The 15,798-nt window shown below is 48.6% G+C and overlaps 1 protein-coding gene across 1 annotated transcript in view; it reads right to left on the bottom strand.

Moving 5' to 3' along the window:
* Nucleotides 1-15,798, bottom strand: part of Rrp12 (ribosomal RNA processing 12 homolog) — a 37,839-nt gene that overhangs the window by 17,056 nt on the left and 4,985 nt on the right. Inside the window, exons 3-18 of the mRNA XM_048452882.3 lie at nucleotides 15,392-15,475; nucleotides 14,032-14,108; nucleotides 13,142-13,247; nucleotides 12,838-12,954; nucleotides 10,394-10,532; nucleotides 10,181-10,308; nucleotides 9,574-9,672; nucleotides 8,425-8,516; nucleotides 5,847-5,958; nucleotides 5,524-5,621; nucleotides 4,300-4,414; nucleotides 2,697-2,839; nucleotides 2,450-2,571; nucleotides 838-902; nucleotides 586-748; nucleotides 69-223 (exon numbers count right to left, since the gene is read on the bottom strand). Coding sequence (XP_048308839.3) covers nucleotides 69-223; nucleotides 586-748; nucleotides 838-902; nucleotides 2,450-2,571; nucleotides 2,697-2,839; nucleotides 4,300-4,414; nucleotides 5,524-5,621; nucleotides 5,847-5,958; nucleotides 8,425-8,516; nucleotides 9,574-9,672; nucleotides 10,181-10,308; nucleotides 10,394-10,532; nucleotides 12,838-12,954; nucleotides 13,142-13,247; nucleotides 14,032-14,108; nucleotides 15,392-15,475 — 1,815 coding nt within the window. The remainder of the gene's footprint in view (nucleotides 1-68; nucleotides 224-585; nucleotides 749-837; nucleotides 903-2,449; nucleotides 2,572-2,696; nucleotides 2,840-4,299; nucleotides 4,415-5,523; nucleotides 5,622-5,846; nucleotides 5,959-8,424; nucleotides 8,517-9,573; nucleotides 9,673-10,180; nucleotides 10,309-10,393; nucleotides 10,533-12,837; nucleotides 12,955-13,141; nucleotides 13,248-14,031; nucleotides 14,109-15,391; nucleotides 15,476-15,798) is intronic.

The raw sequence follows: 15,798 nt of genomic DNA, 5'->3' as shown, positions 1-15,798 counted from the left end.
ACGGTCCCCATGGTTCAGGAGCCCCACCCAGCCACGACTGCAGCATCCCTCCCTCCACTGGCACTCACCTGAGACTCGGTGATGGTGAGGTAAGTTCTGATGGTTTCCAGCACAGCACGGCGAGGGGCTGCTGCCTCCCCAGCAGCGACAGGCTGTCCATACAGGTTGAAAAGGATTGGCAGGAAGTTCTTAGCAAAGCGGCTCACTTCAGCACGGTCAGCCTCTGGCAAGGGGACCCAAGTGTGCATTGAAGGGACAGAAGTAAGAGTAAGCCAGCCACTGAGGGGCAGGGCAGCAGGTCCTTTTAGGGGATCCAGTGGCAGGACTAGGAAGTCACAGGATGGACCTTCTGCCAGGAAAGGCTGAGGGTGGGGCACAGAGAACATGAGCCTTTGAGTTTGGAAGCTGATTGCGCAATCCACAGCAGCCGCCAGCCCACTTCAGGAAAAAGCATGAGGTAAGGACTAGTGTTGGCCTCTGAATCACAGCAGCAGCAGTGCCGGTAGCGATGCAGACAACCGTCTAGCAGTGTGAGCCTCAGCAGCCCCGCACCCCAGGCATCCTCTAACCAGCTCCCACGCTTACCTGCTTCACAGCCCTTGGTGATGAGAGTGCGCAGGGCCTGGCACACAGTGACCCTCAGGTCTGGGCGCTCATTAATGGCTGTGCCCAGTGTCCGGGCCAGGCCTTTGAAGGAGGCAGCTACATCTGTGGGCCTTGTGCAGAATCCAGGCAGGAGGGTCCAGATCTGGGAGGGAAGAATTTGGAAATTAAAGTGTCCCCAGTGACTAGTGCCCCTGCCTGCCCTGTCCCTCTCCCTTTTCCAGCTGCCCTCACCTGCCACTGGAGTGTGTCATAAATCTTGGACTCCACTGTGCTTCCGGCCTGGGCAAGATCCATTGCTGGAGGGTGTAACAAAGACATGGTGTGACCCTAGCCACCCTCATGGCCAACTGGCTTCATTTTACCAAAATCAAAGTCCTATAATGAGGATATAAATATAGGTAATATCCCCTACAAATTGACAGTAACACTAATAATTCTAAGTAATTAAAATAAATCTATAACTCTGGTCATGAGAGTTGACACCTATGATTCTAGCACTCAGGAAGCTGAGGCAGGAGGATCAGGAATCCAAGTTAATCCTCAAATTATCAAATTCAAGGCCACATGAGACCCTGTCTCAAAAAAAAAAAGCAAAACAAAACAACAACAAAACCAACATCTCCAGTGTTTACAGGTAACATGAATGAGCCCCCATTTTAGTGACTTTTCAGTAATTAGAAAACAATTGTTTTGTTTTGTTTTTTGAGACAGGGTTTCTCTGTGTAGCCCTGGCTGTTCTGAAACTTGCTCTGTAGACCAGGCTGGCCTCAAATTCACAGATAAATGTCTAACTCTGCCTCCCAAGTGCTGGGATTAAAGGCATATGCCTCCACTGCCCGGCAATAATCTTTTTTATACAGATTTATGTATGAATGCACTACCTGCATATACACCGGCACACCAGAAGAGGGCACCAGATCCCACCACAGATGGTTGTGAGCCACAACGTGGTTGCTGGGAATTGAACTCAGGACCTCTGGAAGAGCAGTCAATGCTCTTAACCTCTGAATCATCTCTTCAGTCCCCAATAATCATTTTAATATCCTTAAAAACCTCATTATTGCCTGGTAGATGATGGCTAATGCCTTTAATTTCAGCATCTGGGAGGCAGAGACAGCGTTCGAGGTCTACAGAGCAAGTTCCAGGACAGTCAGAGTTACATAGAGAAATCCTGTCTCAAAAACCCAAAACAAAAACAAACAAACAAAAAAGCCAAACAAAAAATCCTCATTGCTGTTTGGAACTACAGATTTCAAAGCAGGGGCATGGTAGTGCATGCCTTTAGTCTCAGCATTCGGGAGGCAAGAGCAGGCAGACCTTCGTGACCTTGAAACCACACACAAACATAGACACCTGCAGGTTTAGAAAAGTATATAGAGCCTTTCCTCAGTAGCCACGAGGGACTGGATGTAGGATCCCCATGGGCATGAGACTCTGTGAGTGTTTAAGTCTCCTATGTAGAATGGCGTGATGTTTGTATGCGACCTCCACTCATTCCCCTATTTAAGTCACTTCTCGACATCGTATCAAACCCAACAGTGACACACCAAGTAAGGGCTGTTATACAACAGTGTGCGGGGAATTTTCTCCCCTGTGTATTTTCAGTGTGTAGTTGTTTGAATCTGTAATACAGAACCTGGGGATACAGATGGCAGCTGCCACATGTAAACCATGGAGGAAAAGTCTACCTAAAGGGCTACAGTAACAAAGAAGGCCTGGATTCTTTCTTTTCAATGCTGCCAAATGCACATGTCAGACTCATACCCTTTCTGACCTCTTCAGCTGGGACTCCTAAATGTGGGGAGGAGGGGACTCAGGCTGCACACAGCCAAGGGTGCCGTACCTTTGCTCTTAAGAGTGGTGGCCAGGGGCAAGAAATAAGTGGTGAAGAAGCCAAGTCGTGTTTCCCGAACATGATCCCGGATAACAGGCAGCAGCCAGCTCCGTGGGAAATCCAGAGTCTCCCTGTGAAGAGGTGACAGTCGGGAGACTGAAGAACCCCTCTGCGAGAAAACTAGGGACACCCTTCCTAGGAGAACAAGCTGCATGAGTCCCCCGGGCTCCTAAAGCCCAAGCAGGGTCCCACTTACTCGGAGCCATCAATTTCCAAAGGCACAGCCTGGAGCACCACCTCGGGTCCCATGCTGGTCACTGCAGCCCCCACAGCCTGGTCCAGGGCTGCTGTGTGGGGGAAGTGAGGGGAGAGGCGCAGGTCACACAGGGATTGAAGGCACTGGAACAAAGACAGGATAGGTGGAGGGACATGACGGCGGGGCCGCGTGTGACACTGCAGCAGAGCAATCGCCTAGCACATTCACGGTCTGGGATCAATCGCCAGGGTAACAAACAACACAAATGCAATTTTTCTACTGACCACGGAATGGGCCCTAAATTATCACTTCATTTCAGATCTATTGATTTCATTTCAGATCCGTCTTCGGAAGAGGAATCCACCACGGTCTAGACTAGGCCAGGCTTCATTAAAAAGAATGGGGCCAGATTCTGGACACAGATGAAGTTCCCCAGAGACACACACTGAGGACCCAGCTGACTCAGTGGTGCCTCCAATCCCTTTCCAATGCTTTTCATCTAACATGAAAAAGCTACAAATTTTCACATACGAATGTGGATTCCAATTATCCTGAAGGATGGAAGGTGTGACCAGTGCCAGCCTAGAGCTAACTATGAGCTGAGGAAACAGAGTGGCACCATCCAGTTCTCCTTAGTACCAACCAGCCTTGCTTCTCACAGCCCTGCCTGGTTGCCAGGAAGCCATGTTTGCCAATCCTAACTAATCAGGGCCCTGGCCTTGCTGAGTGTCTTCTCCAAGGTGGCTCCCATCACCCTGACAGCAATAGGAAGAAGCAATGAGAAAGATCCAGGAGCTGAGCCACCAGCTCCTCGTCCTGGGGTCTGTTCAGTATTCCCAGTACTTAAGATACTTCACCCTGGGCTGGAGAAACTCTGAGGCCTAAAGCTGTTTAAAACATCAACACTATCCATTCAGTGGTTACACAGCATTAGAGAATTAAAATTTGAGGAGACATGGCTTAGCAGTTAAGATCACTGTTGCTCTTGCAGAAGATTGTAGTTTAGTTCTCAGCCCCAATATGGTGGCTTACAACCATTTGTAGCTCCAGTTCCAAGAAATTTAAGACCCCTTTTCTCATCTCCCAGGGCACCATGCATACACATTGTACACAAATATACACAAAGATGAAAACACTCATAAATAAAGTTTTAAAAATTTAAAAGGAGGGCTGGAGAGGTGGCTCAGCAGTTAAGAGCACTGGCTGAATTCGCAGCACCCACGTGGCAGCTCACACCTGTCTGTAACTCCAGTTCCAGGGGACCTGACACCCTCATACAGACATAGGTGCAGGCAAAATACCAACACACATTTAAATAAATGAATGAATGAATGAATGAATATTATTTGGGATCAAAAAGGGCCAGGACTTCCCAGGATCCTAAATCAACTTCAGCAAAGGTAACTGGACAGGACAGTGGTTCCCCTCCCACCTTGCTGTTTTTCCCAGTGCTCAGTCATGGAGGCATGGTACTAGGCACCTGCTGAGGGAACTTGTCGACACTGGGGTGTCGTAGACTGTAGACCTGTTCTTCCTGGCTAGGAGTCCTCAGACCAAGGAGCCAAGTACCATCAGTGCCCTGGCCCAGCAGCCCCCATCTCACCTTTTTCATCACAGGATGGGCCTGCTTTCCACAGGCCTCAAAGAAGACAGCCAACAGCTGCAGCACAGAGCTCCAGGCCGCATGGAACTTGTAAGTCAGGCCCTCTTCCACTGCCCTGTCAAGGAAGCAGTCAGTGCCACGATCACATCATCTCAGGAAACAATAGGTACTGGTACCATGACCCACTGACCCCAGCTAGTCCATACAGGGGAGGGGCCTGTCTAATGCTCAGAAAGTATCCACGCTGAGTTTAGTTAATATTCCTACTGCCCCGTGAGGTAGGTGGTGATAAGCTCCATCTTCAGATGAGGAAACTGAGGCTAAGAGACATGAAAACCCGCCAGTCACTGCACTGGGCTCCTAGGCCTGCGTACTGCTGCTATCCTGTGCTTCCTCTACCTGATCTGAGGAGGGAAGACGGCGGGGAACAGGTGGCCTGGGCTGAGAGGAAAGTCTTCAGACCCTTTCTGTGTAACCCTGGCTGGTCCCACCTCCCCTACAATATCTGAGCCTCTGGGGACCCTAGGTAGAAAGGGGCCAACAAGGAGCAGTATGTGGGCTGGGGCACTCCTTGAGAGTTCCTGAAACATCATGCTATATGCACAGGAACTGGCTTCTGTCCCTCTGAACTAGACACCAGAGTGCCAGACCAAGAGAGAGAACAGACCCAGGAGAGACACCCAAGACCCCAGGCCCTTCCCAGGGACTGCTTAGCCCTCTGTGGCCATGTCTGTGAATGGCTCCTCACAGGTGTTGCAGGCAGCCCAGCAGACTCTGTGGTCAGCCTTTCTCAAACTTGACGAGCTCCCTTTCCCAGCTCCAAGAGGAGATTAGTACCAATGTTCTAGCACAAGGGTCAGCAGGTTCTGTTCATGGAGTGCCTAGCTACATGCCTGTGCTGCTCTCCCACTGATGAGGATCCAGAGGACCTTCCTCCAGGGACCTGGGGCTGGCGAGCAACAGAGCTGGATTCAAACCCAGCTACAGGTCCAGAAGCTCTGGGGCAGGGATCCATGAGCCACACTCTTACATCCCACAGTACGGCACCTCTCCTATTATGAGTGCCACAACACACCCCAAACGGCAGGAGCTGTTCAGGCAGAGTTTGGCATTTACCACAATCCTACAGAGTACCTGGTCAGTACTGGGTACACTGCCCAAAGTGATAAGTGGAACACAGGTCATCATACAGAACTTCCAGTAACAAGGACACCACATTCTCACCTAAACATCTTAGCGATGTACTGGGGAGGACCCGAGGCTGAAGAGGTCACAGAGCCAATGTCCGCAATGTGTGGAGCCACACACTCCTTCAGGATCTCCTGCAAAGAGAGGCCCAGGCTGTCTAGTCCAAGGCAACAACCCCAATTCCATTCACCCTGCCAAACAGTTACTTTTTGGAGCTGAAACCTGTCTCCCACTGGGAGAAGCTTCCTTTCCAAGGACCAAGCTGGGCATCCAGGATGGCTTAAGAGCTAGGGCAAAAAGCAGAACCTCTTATGTGCTCTGCTTCCCCAACTAAAGCTGGGTTGAGGGGACTGTGGTACCTTAAGAGTCTGGGTAGCAGCTGCCACCACTTGTGAGTGAGGGGACAGGAGACAGGTCACTGCCATTCCGAAAAAACGAGCAAGATGGCCCAGCCCCAGGTCTCGCTGCATCCTGTCAAGACAAAAGGTTTCTGTGGAACCTGGCTCCAAGCCTCAGAGACCTGAGCCCCCACAGCTCGGTGAAAACATCTACGGGCTGTTCTCCCAGCTGGTCATTCCAAAGGGCACTGTCCTTCAAGTAACAATACATGGGTGGAAAGTCCAAACGGCCTTTAAGCAGCACACAGAATGAGAGCTGCCTTCAGTATGACCTCCTGGCCTGGCCCTTACACTTTCCAGAGTCAAATCAAATACTAATATTGCTAACGCTTGCACACCACTACACACCAACTACTGACAAGACAGATCTTTCACTCCAACCTTGCAGCAATTACTACATCTATCCTCAGTGGAGCATAATGAGAAGGGATTCACACACCCAGGCCATCTGATCCCAAAGCATAAAAATAAAAATCATCAAGACAGCTCAGCAGCCAAGCTTGAGGAGTCCTGAGAGTCACCTTCTCATTTCCACACACACATGCACTCTCACCTACACACACAACACAAGTAACAATTACATGTTAAGTTAAGAACAACCAAGCACCATGCTGTAGAGTGGCTCAGCAGGTCACTTGTGCCACAGCATGAGGACCTATGTTCGAACCCCTGAATTCTCCTGAAGCTGGGCCCGGCCCTGATCCCAGCACTCCTACACCAAGACAGGAGGTGGAGGCAGGAGCATCCCTGGCAACTTGAGGCCAGTCAGCCTGGCCTATGCCACAAAGAACAACAAAGAGGTCATGTCTCGGGGCTGGAGAGATGGCTCAGTGGTTAAGAGCATTGCCTGCTCTTCCAAAGGTCCTGAGTTCAATTCCCAGCAACCACATGGTGGCTCACAACCATCTGTAATGAGGTCTGGTGCCCTCTTCTGGCCTTCAGGCATACACACAGACAGAATATTGTATACATAATAAATAAATAAATAAATATTTAAAAAAAAAAAAAGAGGTCATGTCTCAAACAAGGAGGAAGGTGAGGACTGATCCGAGCTTTCCTTCCGACCTCCACAAGTGCAGTGTGGCTTGTGTGTACCTGAACTATACACCGATGAACTCATACATCATACATACACATACATGCAAAAAATTAAAGACCACACCAGAACTAGGCTGTAGTGATATTTTGTTTATAATCTAACAAAAAACTTGCCCGAGAAACAGAGTACAGAGCTAGCCACACTAGCTAACCATAGAGGCCAGACAATGATGGCATACAACGTTAATCCCAGGACTCTATTAGTTCAAGGCCACCTTGGGCCACACAAGATTGAATCTGTCTGAAAGAGAAACAGAACTTCACACAAAGGTGATCCCAGCACTTGGAATCACAGGTCTTTAATCTCAGCACTAGGGAGGTGGAGAGAGGAGTGGTATGGCTGGGTAGAGAGAGGAATATAAGGCAGGAGGAAACAGGTGCTCAGGAAGTCAGTCTGAGGAGCAGTCTGAGGACACGATCAACCCTCTGGTCTGACCATTGGTAGAAGTAAAAACTCTCTAGTGGCTGGCTGCTCTGCTTCTCTGACCTTCAGCATTACCCCTATATCTGACTCTGGGTTTTTGTTATTAATATCAATTAGAGTTTGTGCTACACTAGACACGATGGCTCACCATTGCAATGTCAGAAATTATGACGCTAAAGCAGGAAGATCAAGATTTCAAGGCCAAGCCAGGCATGTTGACACATGTTTAATCCCAGCACTCAGAGGAGGCAAAGGCTCACAGATATCTGTGAGTTCAAGGCAGCCGAACGTATATAGGCAGTTTGAGTTATGTAATGAGACCCCATCCTTCAAAAAATTAAATAAACCCAACAACTAAACAAAACAAAGAATTCAGCTGTGAGATGGCCCAGTGATAAAGGTGCTTGCTGCCAGTCTGATGACCTGAGCGCAATCCTTAGAACGCATACAGTAAGGCGAGAACTCACAAGCAAAAGTTCCTTTCCAAAAAAAAAAAAGAAAGAAAGAAAGAAAGAAAGACAGAAAGAAAAAGAGAATGATGCCAGGTGGTAGTGGTGTCACGACTTTAATCCCAGCACTTGGGAGGCAGAGGCAGATGGATCTCTGTGAGTCTGAGATCAGCCTGGGCCACAGAGAGAGTTCCAGGACAGGCTTCAAAGCTACAGAGAAACCCTGTCTCAATCACCCCCAAAAGAATGATATCCCCTTCATCAAAATGCACAGAGTAAGCAGAAAATCAGGCTCAAACTTGGCTCCAGTCCAAAAGGCACTGTCCTCAGTATGCCTTGCTGTTCATGGCTAGCTGGTAGACACTCCAGTGAGGAAGGAACTGGACTAACAGGACGGCCTTGCTGCCCTACCCTTGCTTTTTCTAACACAAGAGCCAGTCCTCACCCACATAACACAGACCTTGGAGCTGAATGGCCTCTCCAGCTTCTGGCTCATGTCCCTCCCATCTTCACACACAGCAGACAGCCTAATGGGAGCCCCCAGGGTTGACCTCCAGCACATTCCTACCTGACCAGGTTGATGTGGGCTTTCTCCATAACCTTCAGCCAGGCCAGCAAGGGCTGTAAATCATTCTCACTGGGGACATAGTCATACAAGGCCTAGAGTGGAGACAGGAGTCAGCTGGTGAGTCTCAGCAGTAGTCCCAAGGATGATGTCCCTTTCCCATACCCTTGGTGAAACCACTGTAAGGACCGGTCAGAACTCCCCGCCACCTGGCTTCCAGGCCCAATCTTCCAGAAACACATGGCTCTAGGAATGGGAGTGAGGTGCTCACACATCTCCTGGAGTCACCTGAAGCCAGAGCCCTTCTCTGAGGACATGCACTTCAGGATAGATTTTGCAAACAATTTGGAGATTTATGTAGCAGGCTTTCTTGGATTACTAGTCCCCAGATCATGGATGCAGAGACTTATTAATCATGACTCATTATTAATTAATTAAATTATTAATAATTAATAATTTGACCTAGCTTAGGCTAGTTTCTAGCTAGTTCTTTTAGCTTAAATTAACACATTTCTAATAATCTATGTGCTGCCCCGAGGCTCATTTACCTCCTCTACAGACTGTCCATCCTGCTTTCCTGCTTCCTCCGTGTCCGGCTAGCTGGCCCCCTACTTTTCTCTGCCCCCCAACCCCGTCTACTTCTTCTCTGCCTAGCTATTGGCTGGTCAGCCTATTATTAGACTGATCAGGTACCTAAGGCAGGCAAAGTGAAACAGTTACACATCTGTATACAGTTAGACAAATGCAGCATAAACAAAAACAACACATCGTTACATAGTTAAACAATTGTTCTGCAACACAAACAAATTCAAAGTTTTACAAAGTCTTTACAAAGTTAAACAAATATTCTATTATTCCACAATAGATTTATGTCTGCCTCCAAGAGTCCACCCACATGTATCTGTGGTTAAAAGCCTTCCTCAAGCTGAAATCATTTATGTTACCCTGATCAGGCAAGAGTCAGTGCCCATCTCCTATGCCACTGACGCAATTTCCCAGCTCAATTTCCCGGCTTCAAGCTTGACCATTCTCCACCAGGACAGCTTAGCCCATGCTACCCCACTGGTGAAGCAAGGCAGCAAAGCTGGCCCTCCCAGCAGAGCCTTCCGAAGATTTACCCTCCAGTCTACCCGCATCCAAATCAGGCCTCACCGTGATGATCTGAGCATTGAGTTCTGCAGACAAGGTGCTGGTGCTGGGCTTGGCATGGAAGAGGCTATGGAAGGCCTGCATGGAACATGCTGTCACGAGCTGCAGGAGACACACACACTTAGAGGAAGTACAACGTTCACAGCTGCCCTTGAGCACCATCATACAAACTAAAAAGAGCCCATAGGTCCCCTAGACTCCCATACACCTGAGGACTGCACTCTAGGAAGATATGGCAACCTAGCGACCAATAAAAGACTTTAACCTGAGCTCAATCACTGAATCAACTCCCCAAAGTTGTTCTCTGACCATACACACGTACTCACACACAAATACAAATCTCAAGTCAGTTTCCAAACACACTTAAGGTGATCCGGCCCATTCTGACACAATGGATGATGTGGTGTCCTTGGCTTATGGCAGAAGCAGGGTCAAGGCAGTGAGAGCCTCAGGGATTAACAGCAGGGATTACAGACATAAACCACAATTGGACCCAGGGACTGGTTTTGTTGTTGTTGTTGGGTTTTTTGTTTGTTTGGTTTTTTTTTTTCTTCCTCAATGAATAAGAATTCCCTACATTGGCTCTATTTTTCCAGTGTCCTGAGCTTACCACATGGTTCAAGGTCATGACCCGAAGCAGAGTCTCACTGCAGCTCTTCACCAGGGCTTCCGGGAAGCAGGGCAGCATGTCCTTCAGCAGTGTTAGCATGTGCAGTGTGGTGGTGGCCTCCCGGGAACCTGGCAGACAGAGGGGAGTTTTAGTCCTAATTCTCCTGTTCTGCCCACACTTCCCTTCCACCTGCCCTGGGCCTGACCACCTCACCCCCAGACTTCTCAATCTCCTGGATGCAGAACTTGGCAGTGGAGACAGCAGCAGGATGGTGGGCAGGGGCCTTTTCACCAAACATGAAATCACTGCCCTTGAGAACTGAGCACACTCCATGCTGAGCAGCCTTGCGGATCTGAAGGGAAAGTGAATGAAGGTCAGATCAGCATTTTGGATGCTTGGTGCAACTCCCCTAGAAGCCTAATGGGACACCTCTCTATATGACATCCACTGCTAAGTCAAGATCACAGCACCGACAGTCCTAAGCTTGCTGACGAGTCAAATGGCCGAGGCAGCCTAGACACTCAATCTCTGGGCAGCAGGGTTCTCATCTTCAGGCAGGGATATAGTCATTTAATTTCCCAGCAATGCCAGTACCACTAAACCAGGCACTGCTTGGGTGTTAGCATGGCAGTGAGAGTAGACAGCATTTGCCTGAGGCAAAGAATAAGCAAATACAGAGCAGAAGGTAAAAGATACCTCGCAGGGACTGGAGAGATGGGTCAGGTTGAAAGCGCTGGCTGTTCTTGCAGAGGACAAGTATCTAGGACCCACGTGGAGATTTACAAACACTCCTAACTCCAGTTCCTGGGCATCTGGTGTTCTTGTCTAGCCTTCATAGGCACCAGACATACATGCAATACACATACATATACACAGGAAAAACACTCATACACCTCTGGGTGTGATAGTGTACATCTTTAATCTCAGCACTAAGAAGCAAAGGCAGGCAGATCACTGAGTTTTGAGGCAGCCAGGGCTCTGTAATAAGACTCTTTCTCCAAAATAAATAAATAAACAAACAAACAAAAAACCAACAACAAAAAATACACACAAATAAAGATAAGTATTGATGACATGAATATACAAGGAAGGAGCAGGAGACTTTCAGGTTACTTCAAGTGGGATGAAAATCATTGTATGTTCCTAGCCCTAAACTTCTGAGGAAGCAGCATGGATCCACTTGCCGAAGGCCTGTGACAGAGCAGACTGTACCAGGCCTGAGACTCCACACAACCCTGCAGCCAAGACTCGAAGTATCTCCTAATGAGGCCCAGGCTTATAGACAGTAAGTAATAAGCCCAAGGTGACACTGCAAGATGAATTAAGAATCCAGCTCAGCCGGGCAGTGCTGGCTCAGGCCTTTAATCCCAGCACTCAGGAGGTAAAGATAGGCAGATCTTCGTTGATTCTGAGCCCAGCCTGGTCTACATAGTTCCCGGACAGCCAGGGGACACAGAGAAATCATGTCTTGAAAAACAAAAATAAAAACAAGATGAGAAAGAAAAAGAGAGGGAGGGAGGGAGGGAGGGAGGGAAGGAGAAAGAGGAAGTAAGAAAGAAAGGATCCAGCTCAGAGCTGGGACTGGTGGTGCAGACTTTGTAAGTCCAGCTATGGGGAGCTGAGGGAAGAGGGTGAAAGCTCAAGGCCTAAACTACAGATGAGTCCAGAGTCAATGGGGAGCCTAGTAAGACCCTCTCTAAAAACAAAAAAGCAACACTGGGCTGGGGATGTAGGTCAGTGGTAGAGCGCTTGTCTAGGATATACAGGGCCCTGGTTCAATCCTCGATGTTACAACAACGAAGAAAATAGGGACGGTGACCCCAAGTTAGGTCTGTATGACTCTAAGTCCCCCGTCAAGACTGTCATCTCCCTGCCAAGGTAGAAAGGAGGACTGAGGGGGCTGCAGAGATACTCAGAAGCACTGGATGGTGGTGACTCCTGCTGGAGAAGGGGTGCCCCTCATTCTCTGGATTTCAGTGGACAAGGCCTCAGAAATAGGGAGCAGAATCTCAGGTGTTGGGCTGGGAATAGTGATGCAAGCCTTTAATCCAGGCAGGAGGATCTCTGAGTTCAAAGCCAGCCTGGTCTATATAGCAAATTCCCGGATATCCAAGTTATTAAGTGAGACCTTGTCTCAAATAACAACAACAAAATTCAGCACCTCGGGACTTTAGGGTTGGGGAGATGGCTTAGCAGGTAAGAGTGTTTGCACAAACATGAGGACCTGAGTTCATCTTGTGGTCCCTGTAAACATCTGCACACAGGTCTCCCTCTCTCTTCCCTCTCTCTCTCCTCAATTCCCCCCACCCTCTCTCACACACACAAAATAAACTTTAAAAAGAAAAATAAAAGTCAGACATAGGTTACAGCACATACTTGTAAACCCTGGCACTACATGGGGTGCAGACAAGAGGACCACTGGGGCTTACTGGTCTCCAGCCTTGTTCAAGGCTTAATGAGAGACTCAGGGAATAAGGGTTAATGCTGAGAACAGTAAGGGCAGGACATTCTGCATCTGTGAGTGTGTGAATCTACAAACATGTGCATACACCACTCACATACACATACAACAAACCAAAAACAAACCAGGACTCTAAAGTCACCTCCCCAACCTGGCTCAGACAGGCAGACTCGCTGGGGCAGCCTATCAGTCTCACCTTGGGCTTGGCATGCACGGTGAAGCTCAGCAGCCCATGATACACCTGAAGTGTTACAGGGTAGCTCCAGGCCTCCAGGTCTTGTTTCCGAAGGAGGACGGCCAGGCAGGAGAGGACCTTAAAGAAAAATGTCAGAAAGTCTCTCAGTTTTACCAGCCTCGGGGAAAGAGTTCAGGGACTCACCAATCCTGGGACAGCTCCAAAAGCTCTGCTTGAGGACCCATGGGGTGCCTGAACCACCCCCAAGGAAGGAGGGGCCCACACTCTGACCGCATCCACGGGACTCAGGAATCAGCAGACTGACCCATCTGAGCGCAGAGCTGGAGCCACTGCTCGCCTGGGCTGCCATGATGTCCATGAAGGCTTTGGAGGTATCGGAGAACTTCTTAACAAGCACTGGACTGGGCACACTGCAGGGAGAAAGAAAGTCAATCCAGAGAGGCCAAAGAAAAGTAACTGAGACAGGCCCTGGTGTCAAGGGCAGAGCACCGCTGGCCCGGCTATTCAGTGAGTCCCCATCAGCATAGGGGCTCACTTTCTTGCCACTCAGATTAGGGTGCTTTCCATGCCGAGCTCTGGGCCTCTCGCCTTTCCCACCAGCCAGCCTCTAGTGTCTAAGAAGGGATTCCACAGTCACATAACCCATACAAGCCCCTCTCTTTCCTTGGGAAGCCTGGTGGCAATGACTCAGCACCACTGCCCTTCCCAAGGACCGATATTCATTCCAGGATGTGATGCCCAAGTCACTGCCAGACCTGATGCAGAAGGGCTATGGACAGTCAAGTATCTTCTTTTTTCCTGGGAATTTTATTTGTTTGGTTAGTTGGTTTTCTTTTATTTTACTTTTAACTGTGTGTGTATACGTATCTATGTGTGGAGATGCACACAGAGGCGCAAAGCCTGTGGAGGCAGAAGAGGGCACTGAAACCCTCAGAGTTTGAGTTACAGGCATTTGAGAGCTGTCTGGACAGGATACTGGGATCTGAACCCTGGTATTCATGACTGGGCAGCAAGTGCTCTTAGCTGCTGAGCTGTCTCTTCAGCCCAAACATTCTCATCTTAAAAAACAAATATGTGGGGCTGGAAAGACATAATCTCTCTCTCTCTCTCTCTCTCTCTCTCTCACACACACACACACACACACACACACACACTGAAAAAACAAGTATCCTGCCAAGCCCAAGTTGGACTCACCGTTTTAAGACAAGGTTCAGTAAGTAAGCAACAGCAGCCAGTGACTCTGGGGACTCCACTGCTTCCATTGTTGTCATCTGAGGGTCAGAGTGAGAGGGTGTGAATAGATAAAATAACACACTGTACACACAGGAAAGTATGGGTGGCAGAACGGACCCATGTGCTGTGCTGAGAGTTATGACTAAGATCCCATTCATGGTATATAGGGCTTAAGTTTGAGCTTTGCCACTGTGTAAGCTTGGCCTAAATAACCTTGTTTTTTACTTTATTTATTCTTTGAGACAGTGTATCTCTAAATAGCCCTGGCTGGCCTTGAACTCACAGAGATCCTCTGACTCCCAAGTGCTCTAGTAACCTTTTGTGACTCAGTTTTTTCTTATAAAATAGGGGTAAGAATATTTCATCTTGGGGCTGGTGAGATGGCTCAGTGGTTAAGAGCACTGACTGCTCCTCCAGAGGACCTGGGTTCAATTCCTAGCATCCACATGGCAGCTCACAGCTGTCTGTAAATCCAGTTCAAGAGAATCTGACATCATTATACCAATATGCATGAAATAAAGTTAAATAAAGTTTTTTTTTTAAAAAAAAAAAGAATATTTCATCTTGGGAGGTGGTAGTGCACACACTCAGGAAGCAGGGCAGGCAGATTTCTGAAGTCTGAGTTGGAGACCAGCCTGGTCTACAGAGCTAGTTCCACGACAGCCAGGGCTACACAAAGAAACCCTGTCTCAAAAAGAAGAAGAAGAAGAAGGAAGACTGCACCATCTTATGCAGGTGGGTTACCTAAAGCACCTTTTTACCATGTGCAAAGCCCTGAATACAGTTCCTAGTTCTGCAAAAGAAAACAAAAACCACAATGGAGATGATGCTGTACATGTGATCACAGCGCTCAGGAGGCTAGGGTGGGGAGGAAGACTGACATGAGTTCCAGACCAGCCTGAGTTACACAGTGAAAACCCATCGCAAACATAACTGCCCCAAACTATCCTGTAATTTCTGTAAAACTCTATGATACACTCATGAGAATAAAAATAGTAAATGGTATTTTAGTATCATTCTGGAAATAACCTTGTCCTGTTTGCCCCTAAAATAGTCATAGGGGCCCCTAGATCACACCTTGGAAGTAACTTTTCTAAAGACCTCCCAGTTCTAACGTATCTTCATAAAGCAGTGGACTTTTGTCTCACAGGCCTGAAGCAGTAAATCCCACCAACCCGACCACTTCCCCAGAGAACAGAAGCACTCTTACCTATGGAGGCTGCCCCGCCCCCACAGCAGCTGTCTTGCTAGCCTAGATGTGTTGCTCTGAACACCCACCCCCACCTCACACTTACTCACCAGAGCAGCAAAGTACACTCACCAGAGCAGCAAAGTACTCAGTCTCCGTCTCCTTGCCTCCCTGGGATCGAATGACCTCGGTGACAGCAGCCAGGACAGCGCAGATCTGCACAGGAGGAGAAGTATCCTCAGTGTATCTTAAACCCAGCCCTGGCCTGGACAGCCCCTTTCCCTTTCTCCTTCCTGATGAGACAGGATCAGCATCCAGAGCTGAGCACACAGCACAGGACCTAGCCAACAGGAGGCCCGGGAACACCGCTCCAGTGCCACCTCAAGGACACCGTTTCTTTACAATTCTTTCCTTTTTTTGTTTCCTTGGATTTTCAAAACAAAGTTTCTCTGTGAAGCCCGGGCTATTCTGGACATTGAATTCACAGAGATCTGCCTGTTTCTGTCTCCTGAATGCTGGATTACAACTGATTACAACTG

This window comes from Myodes glareolus, chromosome 7, assembly GCF_982192425.1.
Source record: "Myodes glareolus chromosome 7, mMyoGla1.1, whole genome shotgun sequence".
NCBI lineage: Eukaryota > Metazoa > Chordata > Mammalia > Rodentia > Cricetidae > Myodes > Myodes glareolus.
This window is presented reverse-complemented; position numbering and strand designations above follow the sequence as displayed.